Below are 21,292 nucleotides of genomic sequence, written 5' to 3'. Positions count from 1 at the left end.
CTGATGCTTCATAAATCAGCTCTCATATCTCAGTAGCTTGTAGGGGTTTTACAAGTAATGGGTGCAGCAGTACATGGTGTTGTCCAGTCTTAACCATTATAATGATGCTTCATAAATCAGCTCTCATCTCTCAGTAGCTTGTAGGGGTCGTCTGAATATCTCTTACGATATTCATTCTTAGCGATCTCCCAGAGTCTTGTGGACTCTTGACTCCCTGTCTCTTCAACCATTCTAGTAAAGAAGCCATCATTCTGCTGTAGCAGGAGAAATGGTTCATCATACTCTATAACTTTCCCCTCTTCCATAACCTGTAAAGAATGCAGAGATTTCCATATTAATAAATCGATGCTTCTCTGATTAACATGCAATATATTTATATATACTAATATCTGAATACGTGGTTGATAATATCCTTAGAGAAAATCTCACTGAGCCTCATGAAAAAAACAGATAAAGGTGTGACAAGCAATTGACCAAACCCCTATTGGAATCCACAATTGTGTTTAATCTGTGTGCAACAGTCAGAACTGTGCATTCCTGAAACTTGTAATTAGATTTATTCTCACTGACCACCCCCCTCCCCATAACTCACTGACCAACACCCTATCAGAATCCATAATTGTGTTTAATCTGTGTGCAACAGTCAGAACGGTGCATTCTGAAACTTTTAATTAGATTTATTCTCACCGACCACCCCCCTCCCCATAACTCACTGACCAACACCCTATCAGAATCCATAATTGTGTTTTGTGTGCAACAATCAGAATGGTGCATTCCTAAAACTTTCAATTAGATTCAATCTCACTGACCCCCCCCCCCCAGTATAACCAGATAAAGGTATGACAAGGGACATACCAACACCCTATAAGAGTCCATAATGGTGTTTAATCTGTGTGCAACAGTCAGAACAGTGCATTCTGAAACTTTAATTAGATTTATTCTCACTGACCACCTCCCCCCCCCCCCCAGTATAAAGGTATGACAAGGGACCTACCAACACCCTATCAGAATCCACAATTGTGTTTAATCTGTGTGCAACAGTCAGAACAGTGCATTCTGAAACTTTAATTAGATTTATTCTCACTGACCACCTCCCCCCCCCCCAGTATAAAGGTATGACAAGGGACCTACCAACACCCTATCAGAATCCATAATTGTGTTTAATCTGTGAGCAACAGTCAGAACGGTGCATTCTGAAACTTTTAATTAGATTCAATCTCACTGACCACCTCCCCCCCCCCCCCAGGTATAAAGGTATGACAAGGGACTTACCAACACCCTATCAGAATCCATAATTGTGTTTAATCTGTGAGCAACAGTCAGAACGGTGCATTCCTCAAACTTTCCCTTAGATTCAATCTCACTGACCACCTCCCCCCCCCCAGTATAAAGGTATGACAAGGGACTTACCAACACCCTATCAGAATCCATAATTGTGTTTAATCTGTGTGCAACAGTCAGAACGGTGCATTCCTCAAACTTTCCCTTAGATTCAATCTCACTGACCACCTCCCCCCCCCCCCCAGTATAAAGGTATGACAAGGGACCTACCAACACCCTATCAGAATCCACAATTTTGTTTAATCTGTGTGCAACAGTCAGAACAGTGCATTCTGAAACTTTAATTAGATTTATTCTCACTGACCACCTCCCCCCCCCCCAGTATAAAGGTATGACAAGGGACTTACCAACACCCTATCAGAATCCATAATTGTGTTTAATCTGTGTGCAACAGTCAGAACGGTGCATTCTGAAACTTTTAATTAGATTCAATCTCACTGACCACCTCCCCCCCCCCCCAGTATAAAGGTATGACAAGGGACTTACCAACACCCTATCAGAATCCATAATTGTGTTTAATCTGTGTGCAACAGTCAGAACGGTGCATTCTGAAACTTTTAATTAGATTCAATCTCACTGACCACCTCCCCCCCCAGTATAAAGGTATGACAAGGGACTTACCAACACCCTATCAGAATCCATAATTGTGTTTAATCTGTGTGCAACAGTCAGAACGGTGCATTCCTGAAACCTTTCATGCACAGTTGCTTGGATGAGCTGGTCAGTTCTGGAATAAGAGAGAGAGAAACTTCATAAGAGTAACAAGAACCAATCCTAGGATATTAGATTCACATCACACAGTGTGATGATACTATCCAGTATAGCTAGCTATACCACTCTGGCTCACCCACCAGTATCTTCTCCAAACACATTCTGTATTGTAATCTGACAGCTAGTAGACTGTCATTTGTTTAACCTTGCGAATGCATAAATACACTGTAGTTTGCCAGATCAAGATAAACATTAGCATTTAGAGAATGCAATCTCATTTAACTGCCAACATATTTAGCTGTTAGTATGATTTATTGAACAGGTCTCAAGGAAGGATAATTGCATTCATCTGAACATCTTGAATGCTAGCCTTTATTTTCATATCATAGTAATATACATATATGTATGCATCTTAGTTACACCCATACAGGCTTACCATATAGGATATACCCTAATAGAAGGTCACTTACTCTAAATCTACATTAGCTGTTGCTTCATCTATTATTAAAATCTTGTTCTGCCTTAAGATGGCTCTGGCTAAACAAAGAAGCTGACGTTGGCCGACACTGAAGTTTTTTCCTTCTTCGTTGACTTGCATCTCTAACTTCTCAGGATATTCTTCAATGGCTGAGTCAAGCTGTACCTGTTTGCAAATTTCACATGAAAGAGTTTGGTGATGTTTCATTGTCTTACATTTCATAAAAAGTGTTCCTGGAGAATAATTATATTGCAGTTATGGGATCACAATAGTAACATAACCAGCTGTTACTACTACTTATTACTAATCATAACAATTACCTCTTAAAACTTCTTTTTAGTTTTGCTAGAACATTAATTTTACACTTGCGAAAAAACATTAACATCATTAAAGGCATTGAAGACTCGCCCCAAACAGCGTGCCGCGCTCTGATAAAAGTTAACTTTCCATTGCTTGCAAATGACGTTTTCTTCTGGTTGCTACAAAATGCAGACAGTAGTGAAACGTGATACCTTGTTATCTTTTATCTAGACCTGAGATGTCCACGCTGCTATGTACACTGTGTTGTGGGTATTGACCGTACAGTAGCTGTATGTATTGACTGTACACTAGTGTCTAATTACCGACGGTAGCAAGCTGTGTGTTATTTTCTGGGATCGATGGTGGTGTCTAACACTTCTGTTACACCTCATTCGAAACTAGGTCAGATTACCGGCATGAGACGTTTCTTCGTGTGCGAGTCTTCACACCCTTTAATTCCTCGTGGTTGCAAGGAATGACTCGTGTAATGAGGAATCACATTCATGTACATCTAAGATCCATGTCCATAATACCAATAACACAATTTGCACTCGCTAATACAAATCTATTTCTTAACTAAGCAATAAAAGTGACGAAAGGTGCAAACACTGATGTTGACTTCAGTATTACCTCCTTCAGGGTTCTCCAAATAATTTCATCTGAATATTCTGCAAATGGATCCAAATTCCTTCGCAGCGTAGTTCTAAATAAAACGGGATCCTGTGTAAAGAAAAGTTATCCAATCTGTTAGTAATCCGACCTAAGATATTTTACAACCGGCCTTCTTGTGAGTTCAAGGTCTCACTGAGAAAGTAACTCTAAAATAGGTGGTAAATGGAAATGCAACCAAACTAAAACAAGTTTAATACAATAGATCCGTGTTCCTTTATATGTTCTCTGTTCTTAGGCAGGATATGGAGTTTAGGGACATTATTACCAATGCACTTCTGAAAGTACTGCTACTGTAGATTGGATTATCCTGCTATGTCATGACCAGAGGTGAAATTTCCCACACCTTTTATTTGGATTCTCATTGTAATGGTTTGCATATCAAATACAATGTGTTTGATAATGTTAAGAACAGTACTGTTGTATTTTACAATTTACACTTCATATGCTTGTGTAATTTTTCTCCAGTAACTATGCAAAAATAAAACTATTTGCCCTTACGTATCTGTTGTTACTCATTCATTTCTCCTAAAATGTTGGAAGGTATTCCGTACAACCTTAGCTAGAAACTAGTACCAGCTTTGCAAGGTTTCATGCAACTAGGTGTAGAGTACTACTGTAGAGTACCCTATTGGATTGTATTACTAAATTCACTTCAATATGAAGAGTACACACTGTAAGTGACAGACTTGTGGGACATACAGTGTCTTTCAATTATTGTGATTTTCTAGTGATTTCACTCGGTGATTGAAGGATTGAAATAAAAATTAATTAAAAAGATGAATAATGCAAATTCAACAGTGGATTTGTTATCTCTTCGTTAGCTAATACTCTCATTGTAGTCTACAGTGTAACTTAAAGAATGATTGCTCATCTGGAGTAATTTGGCATCTCTAATTTGAGGACCCTCTTTGGTTCATGGTCTCAAAGTTTAACAAGTTTGGGATTGATCTTTTCTTCATGTCTTGTGAGGTAGAGCTGAGCCCTCAGTCACAGGAAGTGAAATAAGTGTTTGAGAATGATATGCACAGTAATGGGAATATTGTACAAAAGCAGTGCATATGTTTAGTACTGTAGTACAGGGTGCAGCCAGGTGTGTAGCTAAGGCCCCCTTGTGTGCAAGAGCTACACTCAGAGACCACCAATAGCTAAAATCTCTTTGACCAGTTGTTACATGTATTGTTATATAGCGACCTCTATTTCACCAGTTGAATGCAGAGTAGTAATCCAACTTGTACTGTTTTGAACTGGTCTTAACTGGATCCTGTTATCTAGTGTATCATTGCAACCACATTGTGTGTCAATCACTGGTAGTCCTCAGTCAGGCTCCTAGAAAGACGTATCGCCAGAAACGTGTAAATCGTCATGGCTTTGCAGGGTTTTTGTTAAGAAATAAAGTAGGTGGGTCAAGTTGAAAAGTAGGCGGGACTGTCTGTACGCGGACATGGGGGAGGGGTCTAAGGGGAGGGGGTCCCCCCTCCCCTTTGCCGGAAAATTGCAATTTAAAAAGTCTCTAGATGCAAAATGGTGCAATATACAGTTGTTTGGTCAATGATATTGCCCCCTCCCAATCACCCCTTTCTTCTGTCCTATTTTTCTTTTTTTCTCCTGAATTTTTTTATTAACACTCGGGTCATGGAGCCTATGGAGGTACTGTAGCTATGCCACTGAACCGAACTTAGCAAGGGTGTGACGCACTTGCTGCATTAAATGAAGTGCGATCATAACAAAATGATAATAGGTCTATGGTACCTACAAAGTGAGTAGGATTTTACTGCCAAAATATACCCAACTAGGTCTGTGATAGAACCTTCTGTTTTTTATTCAGCTTTTATCTCTGTTGAGCAACAATTTGTATGTCAAGAGAAGCCCTTCGCCTACCTCTACTCTCACCCACCCCTCGGCCTCATCTCCTCGACCATACTACTAATGTTCAACTTCTTGTAGTTTTTACCAACAGTTAACTGCTGTGACAGTTTCAATCACACCTGACCTGGTTGTGGGTATTTATTCCTCTCGATTTTTTTCGTCATTTTTTTTTTTTTTTTTAATTTTAATTTTTTTTTTTTTTTTACTGAGTGTCGCAAAGTAGCCGGGTCATGTACGTGCAGTAAGCGGGTCATTTGACCCGGGTCCCGGCTACTAACGAAAACCCTGCTTTGGAGCTAATATTTATCAGGAAAAGAAGCCTTCCTGATCTATTGACAGTTCTAGTATTTACTTGCCAGTCACACTGGTGACTGGCAGTGGGACACTAATACATTACTTGAGTCAGGAAAATCACTGGTAATGACTTGACACAACCTGAAATGAAGTGACTTGTCACAACTTTCATTTAAATCATTTTCATATCTAAGATAAATGTCATACACAATAGAGATGATTGGTTGTACTTACTTGTGGAATGTAAGATAGGTTTTTCCTGAGCTGATGAAGGCCTAACTTTGTGATATCTTCACCATCTATCTTGATCACCCCTGATGGCTCCACCAGACGTAGCAGAGCTGCTGTAAGGGAACTCTTTCCAGCTCCTGTCCTTCCCACAATGCCGATCTGTGAAATTTAAACAAATCATAAAGGACTTAACTTTCATTTACTCAAACAATTGGATTGGTTTGATTCTTTGATATCATGTTGAATTGATTAGGAGAGATTTTTTAAAATAATTATCTGGATTGGTCAAGGCAACAATGATTCCAGATTAAATGTGACAAATAACGATGTTCCCCACACACTGGTTAGAAGGTTACCATAAAGTTCCTTTAAGCAAATTAAACATTGATTGTTTCAAGCAAATTCATAATACCAGACTGTACTCAATAACACATATATGATCTGGAAAATAAACATCTTTATCAATGGTTTCCCATTATCAGCTTAAGCCATTACTGTGATGCACAAAAGTCTAATGCTTGAAATCATTTGACAGACTTTTCTCAAGTCATCCCAAGTAAGACTAACCTTTTCTTTGGATCTAATGCTAAACCTGAGTTTCTTCAGTACCGTTGGTCCATCTTCTGAGTACTTTAAGGAAACGGCCTCCATGGTAACGTTGCCATACATTGGCCATCCAGGAGCAGTTTCATGATCGGTCTCTAGGGCGGCTTCTGGTTTGAGTTCACTATATTCAATGACTCTCTCTGTGGATGTCATCTGTAAACAAACAGGTTCATGTCATCTATCAAATATGAATCCCACTGGAATCTCTCAGTTATTAATTCACAGCAACACCATTACAACAGTACACAGTGAGAAGGTTGAAGGAGCTAAATGCTTATCAGGATTATATCAGCTGATAATTAACAACATATTCACTACTGAATACTGATTCTATGTTAAGATATAACAAATCCTGGCTCCACAAGACTATATATTACCCATCACAATAACATTTTTGTTATTTTATTACACAGGGGGACAGATGAGTCTATCATCTGCAGGGCATTTCAAAGGCCATGAATATAGCATGTGAGAGGTTGTTGGGTACAAGGTTTGGCTGGTCAGTGGATGTTTATCCAAGCACAACCCACAGTTTTGCCAACTGAGTGGTTTTGTTTATACAACAAACTCAAAATTAGGTAAAAGTGTATGAAGGAATTTCAACTGAAATTAAGTCTAATCTGCAGGCCATTGGCTTTCATAAGAAGCACATATGACTGCTTAGCATGGTACAATAATTGCCTTGATATTGATATTTACTATAACCATTTCAATTTACTGTGACACCATCTAACAGTACATCACATGCACTTACCCAGTTCTCTATTTCAGTACTTTGTCGCACACCCCACTGGAAGATCGTCAATAAACTAATTGCATATGTTAATGAAAGACCAACCTCTCCAGGGTTTAGGTCAAAAACTGCAAAACAAGGGAAGTCTCTCATTATACTATGCTAAGAAAACAATCTTTGAGAAAAATAACAATCAACAATAGGGTAACATTATGGAATTAGTAACAAATTAACAGGGAAAAAAAATTAAAATTTGGGTTTCCATGATCTTTAAAATTGTAAATGCATGCTTGATCTTCAACATGGAGTGGGCTTGTCAATGTTCTGCTCACATGCTGAGATAGTGTAGCATCCTGAATAGATTTCATTTTTCAAAAGGTATTACCACCTACTCTAACATAGCAGGCAAATATGAGAACTGCTAGCTCAGCAATCAGGGAGTTATAGTTATAAAGCATATTACATAGGGCAGTCTTCACTGCTTTTAACTTATTTAAAAGACTTCAGAATGTAATAAATCATTGCTTTAACGCTGCATAAACAGCAGCTGAAGTTAATTTTTAAAGCGGACTGACCACCTTTGCTAAGAACCTCATTTTTAAAAGAGACTTTTGTTTAATGAAGGAGGATGAAACTCACGATCTGCAGAGAAAACCGATACCATGGCAACAAAAACAACAAAGATGGTGACAATGGCATCAAGCATGACTCCAAACCACCGAGCTATAAAGAGGAACATCATCCATGATTTAGTATGGTTGTCTTGGTGATAGTAAAAATCCCTGACGAATCGCTGCTGAGCACCGTACGCACGAATCGTGGCAAGACCTTGTAGCGATGCTGACAGATGGGTAAAAACTGGACTCCTTGCTATAAATATGATATAACACATATCAAAGTGGATTGGATTACATATAAAAACTGGACTCCTTGCTATAAATATGATATTACACATATTAAAGTGGATTGGATTACATATAAAAACTGGACTCCTTGCTATAAATATGATGAAACACAAATCAAAGTGGATTGGATTACATATAAAAACTGGACTCCTTGCTATAAATATGATGAAACACAAATCAAAGTGGATTGGATTACATATAAAAACTGGACTCCTTGCTATAAATATGATGAAACACAAATCAAAGTGGATTGGATTACATATAAAAACTGGACTCCTTGCTGGTAAATATGATATAACACATATCAATGTGGATTGGATTACATTATATACAGTGTACATTATATATATGTGGACATCCAATAATCAGGTAGTTAATTTCACTGTATTACTTTAGTAGAAATACTAGCTATAATAAAAGTACTCTCCCACCCGCTTGTCGTAACTCCTACTTCATTGCACACAAGCTTGCATTCTCCAACAAAGCAACAATCTGCTACAGCTGTATGCACTTAAAGGTACAGGAAATATTGGAAACATTTTCTTTCAGAATTAAAGGTATAGCAGTTCTGATTACTTGTTTCAGCAATTGAGAATTACATATAAAAACTGGACTCCTTGCTATAAATATGATGAAACACAAATCAAAGTGGATTGGATTACATATAAAAACTGGACTCCTTGCTATAAATATGATGAAACACAAATCAAAGTGGATTGGATTACATATAAAAACTGGACTCCTTGCTATAAATATGATGAAACACAAATCAAAGTGGATTGGATTACATATAAAAACTGGACTCCTTGCTGGTAAATATGATATAACACATATCAATGTGGATTGGATTACATTATATACAGTGTACATTATATATATGTGGACATCCAATAATCAGGTAGTTAATTTCACTGTATTACTTTAGTAGAAATACTAGCTATAATAAAAGTACTCTCCCACCCGCTTGTCGTAACTCCTACTTCATTGCACACAAGCTTGCATTCTCCAACAAAGCAACAATCTGCTACAGCTGTATGCACTTAAAGGTACAGGAAATATTGGAAACATTTTCTTTCAGAATTAAAGGTATAGCAGTTCTGATTACTTGTTTCAGCAATTGAGAATTACATATAAAAACTGGACTCCTTGCTATAAATATGATGAAACACAAATCAAAGTGGATTGGATTACATATAAAAACTGGACTCCTTGCTATAAATATGATGAAACACAATCAAAGTGGATTGGATTACATATAAAAACTGGACTCCTTGCTATAAATATGATGAAACACAAATCAAAGTGGATTGGATTACATATAAAAACTGGACTCCTTGCTGGTAAATATGATATAACACATATCAATGTGGATTGGATTACATTATATACAGTGTACATTATATATATGTGGACATCCAATAATCAGGTAGTTAATTTCACTGTATTACTTTAGTAGAAATACTAGCTATAATAAAAGTACTCTCCCACCCGCTTGTCGTAACTCCTACTTCATTGCACACAAGCTTGCATTCTCCAACAAAGCAACAATCTGCTACAGCTGTATGCACTTAAAGGTACAGGAAATATTGGAAACATTTTCTTTCAGAATTAAAGGTATAGCAGTTCTGATTACTTGTTTCAGCAATTGAGAATTACATATAAAAACTGGACTCCTTGCTATAAATATGATGAAACACAAATCAAAGTGGATTGGATTACATATAAAAACTGGACTCCTTGCTATAAATATGATGAAACACAATCAAAGTGGATTGGATTACATATAAAAACTGGACTCCTTGCTATAAATATGATGAAACACAAATCAAAGTGGATTGGATTACATATAAAAACTGGACTCCTTGCTGGTAAATATGATATAACACATATCAATGTGGATTGGATTACATTATATACAGTGTACATTATATATATGTGGACATCCAATAATCAGGTAGTTAATTTCACTGTATTACTTTAGTAGAAATACTAGCTATAATAAAAGTACTCTCCCACCCGCTTGTCGTAACTCCTACTTCATTGCACACAAGCTTGCATTCTCCAACAAAGCAACAATCTGCTACAGCTGTATGCACTTAAAGGTACAGGAAATATTGGAAACATTTTCTTTCAGAATTAAAGGTATAGCAGTTCTGATTACTTGTTTCAGCAATTGAGAATTACATATAAAAACTGGACTCCTTGCTATAAATATGATGAAACACAAATCAAAGTGGATTGGATTACATATAAAAACTGGACTCCTTGCTATAAATATGATGAAACACAAATCAAAGTGGATTGGATTACATATAAAAACTGGACTCCTTGCTATAAATATGATGAAACACAAATCAAAGTGGATTGGATTACATATAAAAACTGGACTCCTTGCTGGTAAATATGATATAACACATATCAATGTGGATTGGATTACATTATATACAGTGTACATTATATATATGTGGACATCCAATAATCAGGTAGTTAATTTCACTGTATTACTTTAGTAGAAATACTAGCTATAATAAAAGTACTCTCCCACCCGCTTGTCGTAACTCCTACTTCATTGCACACAAGCTTGCATTCTCCAACAAAGCAACAATCTGCTACAGCTGTATGCACTTAAAGGTACAGGAAATATTGGAAACATTTTCTTTCAGAATTAAAGGTATAGCAGTTCTGATTACTTGTTTCAGCAATTGAGAATGTAACTACTTGTAAGACACTTACCGACAGCTTCTATTCTTTTGATATCTCTTGAAGAGGCAAGATAATATGATCGGGTGTAAACCAGGAGCAAGATGAGAGGAAAGACTAGAATGATAACTAATGGGTTGAAGATACACACAACTACAACGGAACACAACGTCTGCACACAAATCTGTAAACAAAAAACAGCTATCAAGTAGGATAGATTCTTCAAAACACTTTTATTTCACATTCTGCTGTAGGTGGAGCAATGCATGTACATGTTTAATAGTTAAGGAATAAATGCTTTAGGCTGCCCATTATTGGTGAATAAACAACGGAGACCCCCACTTTTGGGGAATAATAAACAAAAAACTGTTGTCTAAAATTTGAAAACATTTACCCCAAAATTGTATGATAAAAAATTGTTTTTTTAACAAAATTTGGGTAAAATGATCCGATAACTTAGGAGTTTGTTAGTTCATATTTGTACATCAATCCTTTGTGATACAGTTATAACTGAGGCCTTAAAACAAGATCTCAAAAAACTAGCCTATTTCCTTGAACGGTTCCATTGTCATACTTCAATTTACTTCAATTCTTTTCAATTGTCATACTTCAATATACTTGGAAGAGGTTGATGGTTTGAATTGAGTTATTCAACTATGTAACCCTGGGGAGGGATTTTACCTGCTCTATCTAAAATTAGTTAAAAGTTAAAAGATCAAATTACATTGACTTTCAGCATATTGTATGCATGATATGCTTTGTCAGTACAGTGTCCTTGATACATGAAAGAAGCACTGCATCGTGTTGCCTAGCGACAACAGACAGTCTCTATTCCCTCCAAAACTGATGTATTGCTAGGGATTTTGTGCATTGTACTGAAGGGACCTATTCCTTATTGAAAATATTGGATGGTCACATGATGTCAATATGCCAATCAGACACAAGAATGAAAAAAAAAACCTGATAGAAAGGGTTATATAATGGTTGGTTTATAGCCAATTAAATGCACACTGTTTTTATGACTAGTGCAAAGTTGGACTTAACACTGAAAAATCGTGACCTTCAATAGAGGAAAATGTTTTCCACTTTAATTCAATTGGAACTTATTATTCAATTGGAACTTCACTGACCCAACATACAATGTTCTGTTTGTGATAAGAAATAAAACTTGACATCTTGTTTAAATTAATTGATGGTAGAGACTTGAAAGTTACAGATATTACTATGGCAGGTGTGTTAAATAGATTTGTTGTTCAAAAGATCCTTATCAGATAAATTGGTAACATGTTGTGACCAAATCTCTGTACATACTGTCAAAACATAGCACCCTTTCAATGAAATCCAATCCCAAGCCACTTGACACAAACATTTTCCTTACTGAAATCATCAGAAAGTTGCACAAACACACAAAAACAGCAGGAAAATGAGAAATGTTTTTCCACTTCAATATTTCTTCTTCAAATGCAAATGTGAAATCAATACTGACTTACTGTACTGACAATCAACATTAGAGCCATATCATTATCTATTAAAAGGAACCCACTTAAGATTCATTGTTGTGTACTGCAATGGTAACACTTTCCTTGAAGGAAATGACCAGACATTCAGTAGAGTGATTCTTCTTCCTAAATTGCTAACCTAGATCAGGTAGCCAAATATCTTACCTGGTTAAAATCTGCAATAGTGGGTGGCAGATTCTCATCCATTAAGCCAATATCTTTGGCAAATCTATTAAGAATTCTACCTGGGTAGGAGGAGAGAAGGAAGAGAGAGGTACTCTGTGAATACAAGCTACTAAAATGGAAGTAATACTCAGCCAGTGCATGAAGTTGTTTAGCTACACACATCTTGAGACCAATACATAATATCTTCATTTATTAATACATTCACTATTAATAAAAAAGGTCATAACTAAAAGCTTAACATAAAATATGTTACCAGTGAGGAAACTTTTGTATTCAACTTTAATTTAAGTAATTCTTTTACTTGGACAATGATTTACCTGATGTGTTTGTGTCAAAGAAATGCATGGGTGCTCTTATAACCGCAGAAAACATCTGATTGTGGAGGTTCTTGGAAGCTCTGATACAGATGAAGAAGAGCCAGATGGTCCGGATAAAACCAAATATGACGAGACAAGAGAGAAATGCTACGTAGACCACGACAAAGAAAGATCTACCCATCGGTGGAATATTAGCAAACTCTTGTAGCTGTGGAGGAGATCAAATCATTAGTATGGCAATATGGGTTCTGTAGAAAGCCTCATCAAGCATATGAGATGGAAGGCTCTGTTCCACAATGAGAACGAATGCGAGAAAAACACCAGTGACGAGTCCTTAAAGGAGCATTATGGTCTAAAATCCAACAAATCTCCACCACAGATCGAGGAGCTCATACCTTTTGAAAAGGACTTGTTCGAGATTGTAGAAAACATCCAATACCGCAACGCTAATAACGCATTCCAGTCCATGCTCAGTAAAGATATAAAGAAGATCTCCTCCTCCGAAAAGTTACTAGTTTTCGCCGACAAAACTAGGAACATGTACAAAATGGACCCAAATGCATACAACAAGTACCTCAGCGAAAATATAATGATAAAGTACAAGCATGCAGACCCCGGTACTCCGGACAGCATATCCACTGAGTTCATCAAAATATCTAATGAGCTGGATATCTCTGACAGAATCGGCAAGTCCGTTGAAACCCCAGCTTACATCACATTGAAAGATTATAAAGACGACTTCACCAGCCGCCCATCCTGCAGACTAATCAACCCATCAAAAAGTGAGATGGGCAGAGTGAGTAAGCACATGTTAGACCGTATTAACACCAACCTAAGGAAACGTCTACAGGTCAACCAATGGCGCAGCACCCCTGCTGTTTTAGAATGGTTCTCAGCCCTGAAGGATAAAGCACACCTCACATTCATGGTCTTCGACATCGTTGACTTTTATCCTTCCATCACCAAGGAGCTACTCAGCAAATCACTTTCATGGGCCCGCCAGTATACCCCCATCCAGGACACCGAATATGCCACCATCATGCACGCCAGAAAGTCCCTCTTATACGATCTTGTGGGACGCCCATGGGTAAAAAAGGTCACCACAGATGCCTTTGACGTCACTATGGGCGGTTATGACGGAGCTGAAGTCTGTGAGCTGGTGGGCTTGTATATCCTGCATAAGTTAGGTGATCTCATCGACCCAAGCGACATCGGCCTCTACAGAGACGATGGTCTAGCTGTACTCAGGAACCACTCGGGTAGCCAAGCGGAAAGAATGCGGAAACATATCGTAGCAGCCTTTCACACCTTCGGTCTAAAGATAACCACCCAAGCCAAATATTAAGACCGTCAACTACCTCGACGCCACGCTGGACCTACGCACCGGCACACATCGCCCATTCCGTAAGCCCAATGACCAACCCATATATGTTCACTGTCTCTCTAACCACCCCCCGGTAGTCACCAAACGCATTCCAGAGAGCATCGGCAACAGGATCTCCACTCTTTCATCTAGCGAAGAGATCTTTGACAACGCTGCCCCCATATACAACGATGCGCTCCGAGATAGCGGCTACACCGACCACCTAGTATACAACAACAGTACGGAGAGCAGCAGGAAGCAACCCAGAAAGAAACCCCGCACCAGGAACATAACATGGTTTAACCCACCTTACAGCCGTAATGTTAAATCTAATATGGGGAAATTGTTTTTCAGACTGCTCGCCAAGCACTTCCCGAAAGGAAATAAGCTCCATAAAATTTTCAACAAAAACAACGTGAAATTGAGTTACAGTTGTATGGGCAACATGCGATCAATTATCAACAGCCACAATAACCGGCTTTTAACACAAAACGAGCTTAGACCTCAGCAGGCTCAACGCATTTGCAATTGTAGAGAAAAACACAGTTGCCCCCTCAACGGGAATTGCTTGGTGAGCAGTGTAATATATAGGGCCGATGTTACTACTGGTCATGACACCAAATCATACATAGGGCTAACGAGTGGCTCCTTCAAGCAAAGGCACAGTAACCACACTAAGTCCTCCCGCCATGAGCGTTACGAGAAAGAAACAGAGCTTTCCAAGCATATATGGGACCTGAAGCGTAAGGGTGCCCCCTTCGTTATTGAGTGGAACGTACTCAAGCATTCCAATACACGCATACGTAGATCTGGTCAATGTAACCTTTGCATTGATGAGAAACTCTGTATTCTCCTGTCCAAAAACCCGCATTTACTCAACAAGAGATCTGAATTCATCTCCAAGTGTCGCCACAATAGGCTCAAAACCAATGAACCGTGCACGTAAGAAATAGGGTTCGTGTTCCCCATAGAATACCCGCGCAGCGAGTATTTTGTTCAGTTGTCTGATGATCGCCACCCTAAGGGCGTGAAACTCCGAGTTACAGCTGTACTTACCAAGGCATATACTTATATATTTAGGCTCTGCTATTATAGCATAGAGCACTCTCCTTGCAGTCCTGATTCTTTATCTTGATATATATATATATATATATATATATATATATATATATATATATATATATATATATATATATATATATATATATATATATATATATATATATATATATATATATATATATATATATATATATATAAAGTGTTCCCATACTAGACAACCCACAAGATTCATTACATGTCGGTTAGTCGCATTGACATATGTTTTTACATGTGTTCATACTGTACCACCCCACTATACTAAAAATGGAAGACATTATTTGGACATGTTTGTAGCTCTTCTTATCAACAAATTTCAACATATTTGCCAAAATGTCGAAACAATTAAATATGGAAACACCCATCTGGAAGCTTTGGGAATAAGTACCACTGTAACCTGTTCAGTGTTGTGGGACATAGTTTGCACACATCAGTAAACTGTTCAGTGTTGTGGGACATAGTTTGCACACATCAGTAAACTGTTCAGTGTTGTGGGACATAGTTTGCACACATCAGCACATCCTGCACATTCAATACACAAATGAGGTTAGGAATTGAAGAAAGCATAACCAACCTTGCTGCAAATATAGAATCAAGTTGAAGGGATACGCAGGAATATAGCTCTTGTGAATGATTCAGTGTGTATGATGTAGGTTAAGGTAAGATTTCTAAGATAAAATAGACTTTACATACCACTGAAGTATTGGAAAGACAAATGCTTTCATTATAAGCATCCACACACTGCTCTTCAATGTATGCCCACTGAGTGAGCCACCAATCTGAAGCCACCATGAACCCCTGAGCTGAGAAATTCACCACCATGAACAATATCAGAGGTAACAAATGGGTGCCAGCCATCAAATATTTCCGGTAAACTCTAGCCCCAACTGTTCCACTTTCTTTCCTCTCTTTGTCCACCTTGCCGGCTTTAACCTGAGAAATGAGCAGAAGAGAAACTTAGTCTTTAAAGAAATGCTACCCTCATAACAAATTTCTTTAAAGACAATTTCTTTAAGGACAATTTTCTTTAAGGGTCATAAAACTGGTCCCTTCACATGTCCAAGCTTTTCACATCTTGAAGAACATTTGCAGAACTTGTATTAAACCATCTTGAACACTACATGGCAAAAATCAGCCTAAACAATTATTCAATATTTCTCAATGAATTGAAGGTCAACAAACTTTCATTTATCTCTTTAGGTTTTCAAAAAGTAGAAAATGTGATCATTTTCAGATTTCTCATCTCTGAAAGAAAAAATGACATGGAAATATCTGGTTTGCATCTATAACACTTAACATGTCATACAAAGATTGAAATGATGACTGAGTGGGCTGTTCTCAAGCTATCTCCCTTTGTTTAGATATGTTTTAATACAAGTCTCACAACTTAGAGCCTGGGAATGAATATCAATACAACTTGTTCACTTTCAATCTGTCTCATGTGTTAAGATATGAAAAGTTGGATGGTAGCTAAGCTGAATGAGGCTAAAACTTAGATTATTTTGACAGTTTAATTCAGGGCACTGAAGTCTGTTAAGTATCTTTACTTTCTATATATGTTGGCAATACTGTCATCACGCCTACTACATCTTTCAATCTTGGCAGTATTAACATGAGCCACCACATCACAGAGATGAGTAGATCAATCAATATATATCTTCATAACACTCTGGTCAAATACAGCCATAAATTGATGAAGACATTTAGCACCCTACTATGAGGTCACTCCAGGTCCTAATGATAGATAACTGCAATAGACAACCTACTGTGGCTGCTCAAAGGCAATCAGAATTGTGTTCAGATGAAATAATACAGTAAGACATTATTTTCAAGAACAATTCCTTTGAAAACGCATCTTTTTTTATTCAGGAATCTATATTGGTTACCAGAATCTGACCAGGCTAGTTTTTTTATTAAATTGCATTTTTTTCCAAATTATTGATCCACAAATCGAACTAACTTCAACAATATGCTCCTTTTTGTACAGTACGTCTCTCTTCAGAAAAAGGCTTCTAAGTCGAATGCAGCAACCATGTGCCTTTTCTTCAAGTGGCTGTAATTTACTGTATGGAATTTATCTTGTCAGAAAGCATGTTATGCAACCTATACATGACAATTTAAAAGACTGTAAAATCCTACTTTTCCAACAACTTGATGTTGTAACTTCTTAAAGCACTTTGTCATCTTTGGACTAAGATGCTGTATAAAATGTGTATGACATATTTACATATGAGTAAAACTTACACTCTTTGGATGGATGTCTTCAGCTGATGAACCACCTTTACCTCCACCACCACCACCACCCCTTCCGTTCCTCCTTCCAGTCATTTTGGTCCCTTCATCTTCTTTATCCTCTTCTTTCTCCTCTTCCTCATCTTTCTGTTTGTTTTCAATCATGAGGGCAGCAAAGTCCACTCCTGACTCAACCAGTTCCATGTATGATCCCATACTGGTCACTTGTCCCTGGAAAAATAAACACAACAATAACAAATGGGAGCGTATGATCTAACAATTGAAACACACTTCATCTCACAACCCAGCATACTACACAGCACTACACACCACAATCCAACATATCACACACCACTATACACCACAATCCAATATACCACACAACCATAAACAGCAGGTATACCAGTATGGAAAACCAACTTGTTATGATAAATGAATAACTCTGATTTTGCTTATAAATACCGATGCATCCTAAGCAGTACATACCACAACCCAAAATACCACACAATAATACAAATCAAAATCAAACATATCTCACAGCAATACATACCACAACCCAATATACCACTCAGCAATACATACCACAACCCAACATACCACACAATCATACGAACCACAATCCAACATACCACACAGCAAAACATACCACAATCCAACATACCACACAGCAATACATACCACAATCCAACATATCTCACAGCACTACATGCCACAACCCAATATACCACTCAGCAATACATACCACAACCCAACATACCACACAATCATACGAACCACAATCCAACATACCACACATCAATACATACCACAATCCAACATACCACACATCAATACATACCACAATCCAACATATCTCACAGCACTACATGCCACAACCCAATATACCACACAGCAATACATACCACAACCCAACATACCACACAATCATACGAACCACAATCCAACATAACACACATCAATACATACCACAATCCAACATACCACACAGCAAAACATACCACAATCCAACATACCACACATCAATACATACCACAATCCAACATATCTCACAGCACTACATGCCACAACCCAATATACCACACAGCAATACATACCACAACCCAACATACCACACAATCATACGAACCACAATCCAACATAACACACATCAATACATACCACAATCCAACATACCACACAGCAAAACATACCACAATCCAACATATCTCACAGCACTACATGCCACAACCCAATATACCACACAGCAATACATACCACAACCCAACATACCACACAGCAAAACACTTCTTATTTGTTATGACACAGATTTCATGAGTCAACATTATCTATAAGGTATCTTACATCGTGAAATGGACCTGCACAAATCATAGTAAAAATATGTTTTATTAAATCTTCACTGAAGATATCAATACACAATATGTGGAAACATACCTCTTTTAGAACAACAATCTTATCCATTTCACTTAGGTATTGCAGCTGGTGCGTAACAAGGATAACAGCTTTATTTCTTAATATTCCTTTAATGCACCTGAAAGGATGAAATCAAATATGGTAGTGATTAATGCAAGTAGAACCTTATACAGAAAATGCACATAATACTGACTGCTCATGTAGGATATCTTCTTAAAATGCAAACAGGCTACACAAAATTTCAGAAAGCCTCAACTTTCTAAGCAGGGAATTTCTCCTATCTGAATGTACCACTTTAGTGAGGCGAGGTACATTTCAGAGAAACAAGGTGGCACCTTCTTTATCTATTACACTGGTGCAGGGCCACCTGTTAATTTATCTGTTTGGTCCTTGGACCTAACGTGACCTCCATGCACACAAATATCATCATTTTAACAAAGTGTTTGACAAAGTGAAGTCAAAAGTTGATGTAGTGTTACACAACAAAACTTGAAATTAATGGGATTTAAAGTACCTATTCTTATGTGCAAATGCAGCTTGCATCAACTGAACTTGAAATTAATGGGCTATCAAGTACAGGACTATTCTTAACTTGAAATGAATGGGCTATGAAGTACCTGTTCATTCTTATGTGCAATGCTCAAGTACCTATTCTTATGTGCAATGCTCAAGTAATTAAATGTGCAATGCATCTTACATCAACTCAACTGTCACATATGTTTGTGTCCAATGTGGAGAATGAAGACATGTCCCCAAATCCTCTATCGAGATGTTCTTGTCGTTAGTCTCATATTTTGCATAAGGCACTGCTTGTGACTCCTTAGTTCATGCAGATGATGATGTATTCCTCACATTTAGACAGATAGTGCAATAATACATACAGAAACAGAGCCATTATATCAGCCATGATACTTCCACCAAATTAGCCAAAATTTCATCAAGGTTTTATCACAAGGTGTTAAGTAGATGACATAAACCTAAACACACTATCAGACAATCCCAGGCACTTACATGTTTCAGAAAATAACCTAAACACACGATCAGACAATCCCAGGCACTTACATGTTTCAGACAATAACCTAAACACACTATAAGACAATGCCAGGCACTTAGATTTTTCGGACATTAACCTAAACAAACTATAGGACAATGTCAGACACTTAGTTGGTACATATCATCCTCTTCTGCCTGTGATGCACATTTGAGGAAACATTTCTATACACATTCACATAGTTATTAATAATCTGAACAACTTGAATTTATCTCACCTATCAAAGAGATGCCTCCCTACAGAAGTGTCTACAGCACTCAATGGATCATCTAGTAGGTATATATCGGCATCGCTGTACACTGCCCTAGCTAAACTGACTCTGGCCTTCTGACCGCCACTCAGCTGGACTCCCCTCTCTCCTACTAGAGTTAGGTCCCCTTCTGGGAGGTTGGCAATATCCTACAAAATACAGCAACATGATGTAAGTTACAGTCATCATCTATCTGAAAGCTACAGGATGTTAAACAAGGCATGAATATAACATAGTATACTGTATATCTACCAATTCATAGATACCAACTGAGGTATGACCCTATAGACACATCAATATAAGTGGGTTTCACAGACATCAACTTAGCTATGATCCTATAGATCAACCTAAATGGGTTTTGTAGACACCAACTGAGGTACGATCCTAAAGACACATTAACCTCAGTTAGGTTTTGTAGACACTAACTGAGGTACAGTACTGATTTCGCTTAACTCCCGTTAAAATTCGTTAAAAGGAAAATAACCGAATTTCCAAGTTTTTTCATCGAAATTCCCCGATTTTTATCGAAATTCCCCGAATTTTAACGATTGGTTATCTCAGTCATTTCCTTCGTGGAATTTTCAACGATACGTTGAAGAAATAGAAGGTCAATGTGTGGTTACGCCAAACGTCGGAAAACGAGCAACTTCGTTTATTAGTATTGATTAGACTTTGGAACAGTCGTTTGAAGGCAGGAATTTTCTCAAGAGCATTCCTGTACGTGCATGAGTAGTGACACTCAAAGAAACATGTAGTGAAACTGACGGGGGACGTTTTCTAACTGTGAACCCCAAACACAGTGACATAAGTCTTAACTTCGCCAGGCCGTAAGAGAGATTGCAGTCAAAGCTATATACCACGAGGCACCCTTCCAGATAAATTAGAGTGCTGTTTAACCATTTAAATAACAATGAATGGACATATAAACTTGGTTTTCTTGCAGATTACGAAAAATAGTTATTTTTTAGAGATGTAAATTTGGTTTTTTATTAGAGTTGGAGTATGAAACTTTGTTTCTGAGCGAAAACATGTTACTTGAAGCAAAATAA

The 21,292-nt window shown here is 37.6% G+C and overlaps 1 protein-coding gene across 6 annotated transcripts in view; it reads right to left on the bottom strand.

Moving 5' to 3' along the window:
* The window catches only part of LOC139974998 (ATP-binding cassette sub-family C member 4-like), a 64,325-nt gene that overhangs the window by 1,935 nt on the left and 41,098 nt on the right, over positions 1 to 21,292 (bottom strand). For all 6 annotated transcript variants that reach the window (XM_071982576.1, XM_071982577.1, XM_071982578.1 and 3 more), the window contains 15 exons: positions 20,211 to 20,392; positions 18,964 to 19,060; positions 17,545 to 17,763; positions 15,994 to 16,233; positions 12,840 to 13,047; positions 12,502 to 12,581; positions 10,871 to 11,021; positions 7,872 to 8,102; positions 7,254 to 7,360; positions 6,461 to 6,652; positions 5,897 to 6,052; positions 3,461 to 3,550; positions 2,523 to 2,695; positions 1,963 to 2,068; positions 145 to 308 (listed from right to left, as the gene is read on the bottom strand). In XM_071982576.1, coding sequence (XP_071838677.1) covers positions 145 to 308; positions 1,963 to 2,068; positions 2,523 to 2,695; positions 3,461 to 3,550; positions 5,897 to 6,052; positions 6,461 to 6,652; positions 7,254 to 7,360; positions 7,872 to 8,102; positions 10,871 to 11,021; positions 12,502 to 12,581; positions 12,840 to 13,047; positions 15,994 to 16,233; positions 17,545 to 17,763; positions 18,964 to 19,060; positions 20,211 to 20,392 — 2,396 coding nt within the window. The remainder of the gene's footprint in view (positions 1 to 144; positions 309 to 1,962; positions 2,069 to 2,522; positions 2,696 to 3,460; positions 3,551 to 5,896; positions 6,053 to 6,460; positions 6,653 to 7,253; positions 7,361 to 7,871; positions 8,103 to 10,870; positions 11,022 to 12,501; positions 12,582 to 12,839; positions 13,048 to 15,993; positions 16,234 to 17,544; positions 17,764 to 18,963; positions 19,061 to 20,210; positions 20,393 to 21,292) is intronic.

The sequence above is a fragment of the Apostichopus japonicus genome, chromosome 10, assembly GCF_037975245.1.
Source record: "Apostichopus japonicus isolate 1M-3 chromosome 10, ASM3797524v1, whole genome shotgun sequence".
In the NCBI taxonomy this organism is placed as follows: domain Eukaryota; kingdom Metazoa; phylum Echinodermata; class Holothuroidea; order Aspidochirotida; family Stichopodidae; genus Apostichopus; species Apostichopus japonicus.
This window is presented reverse-complemented; position numbering and strand designations above follow the sequence as displayed.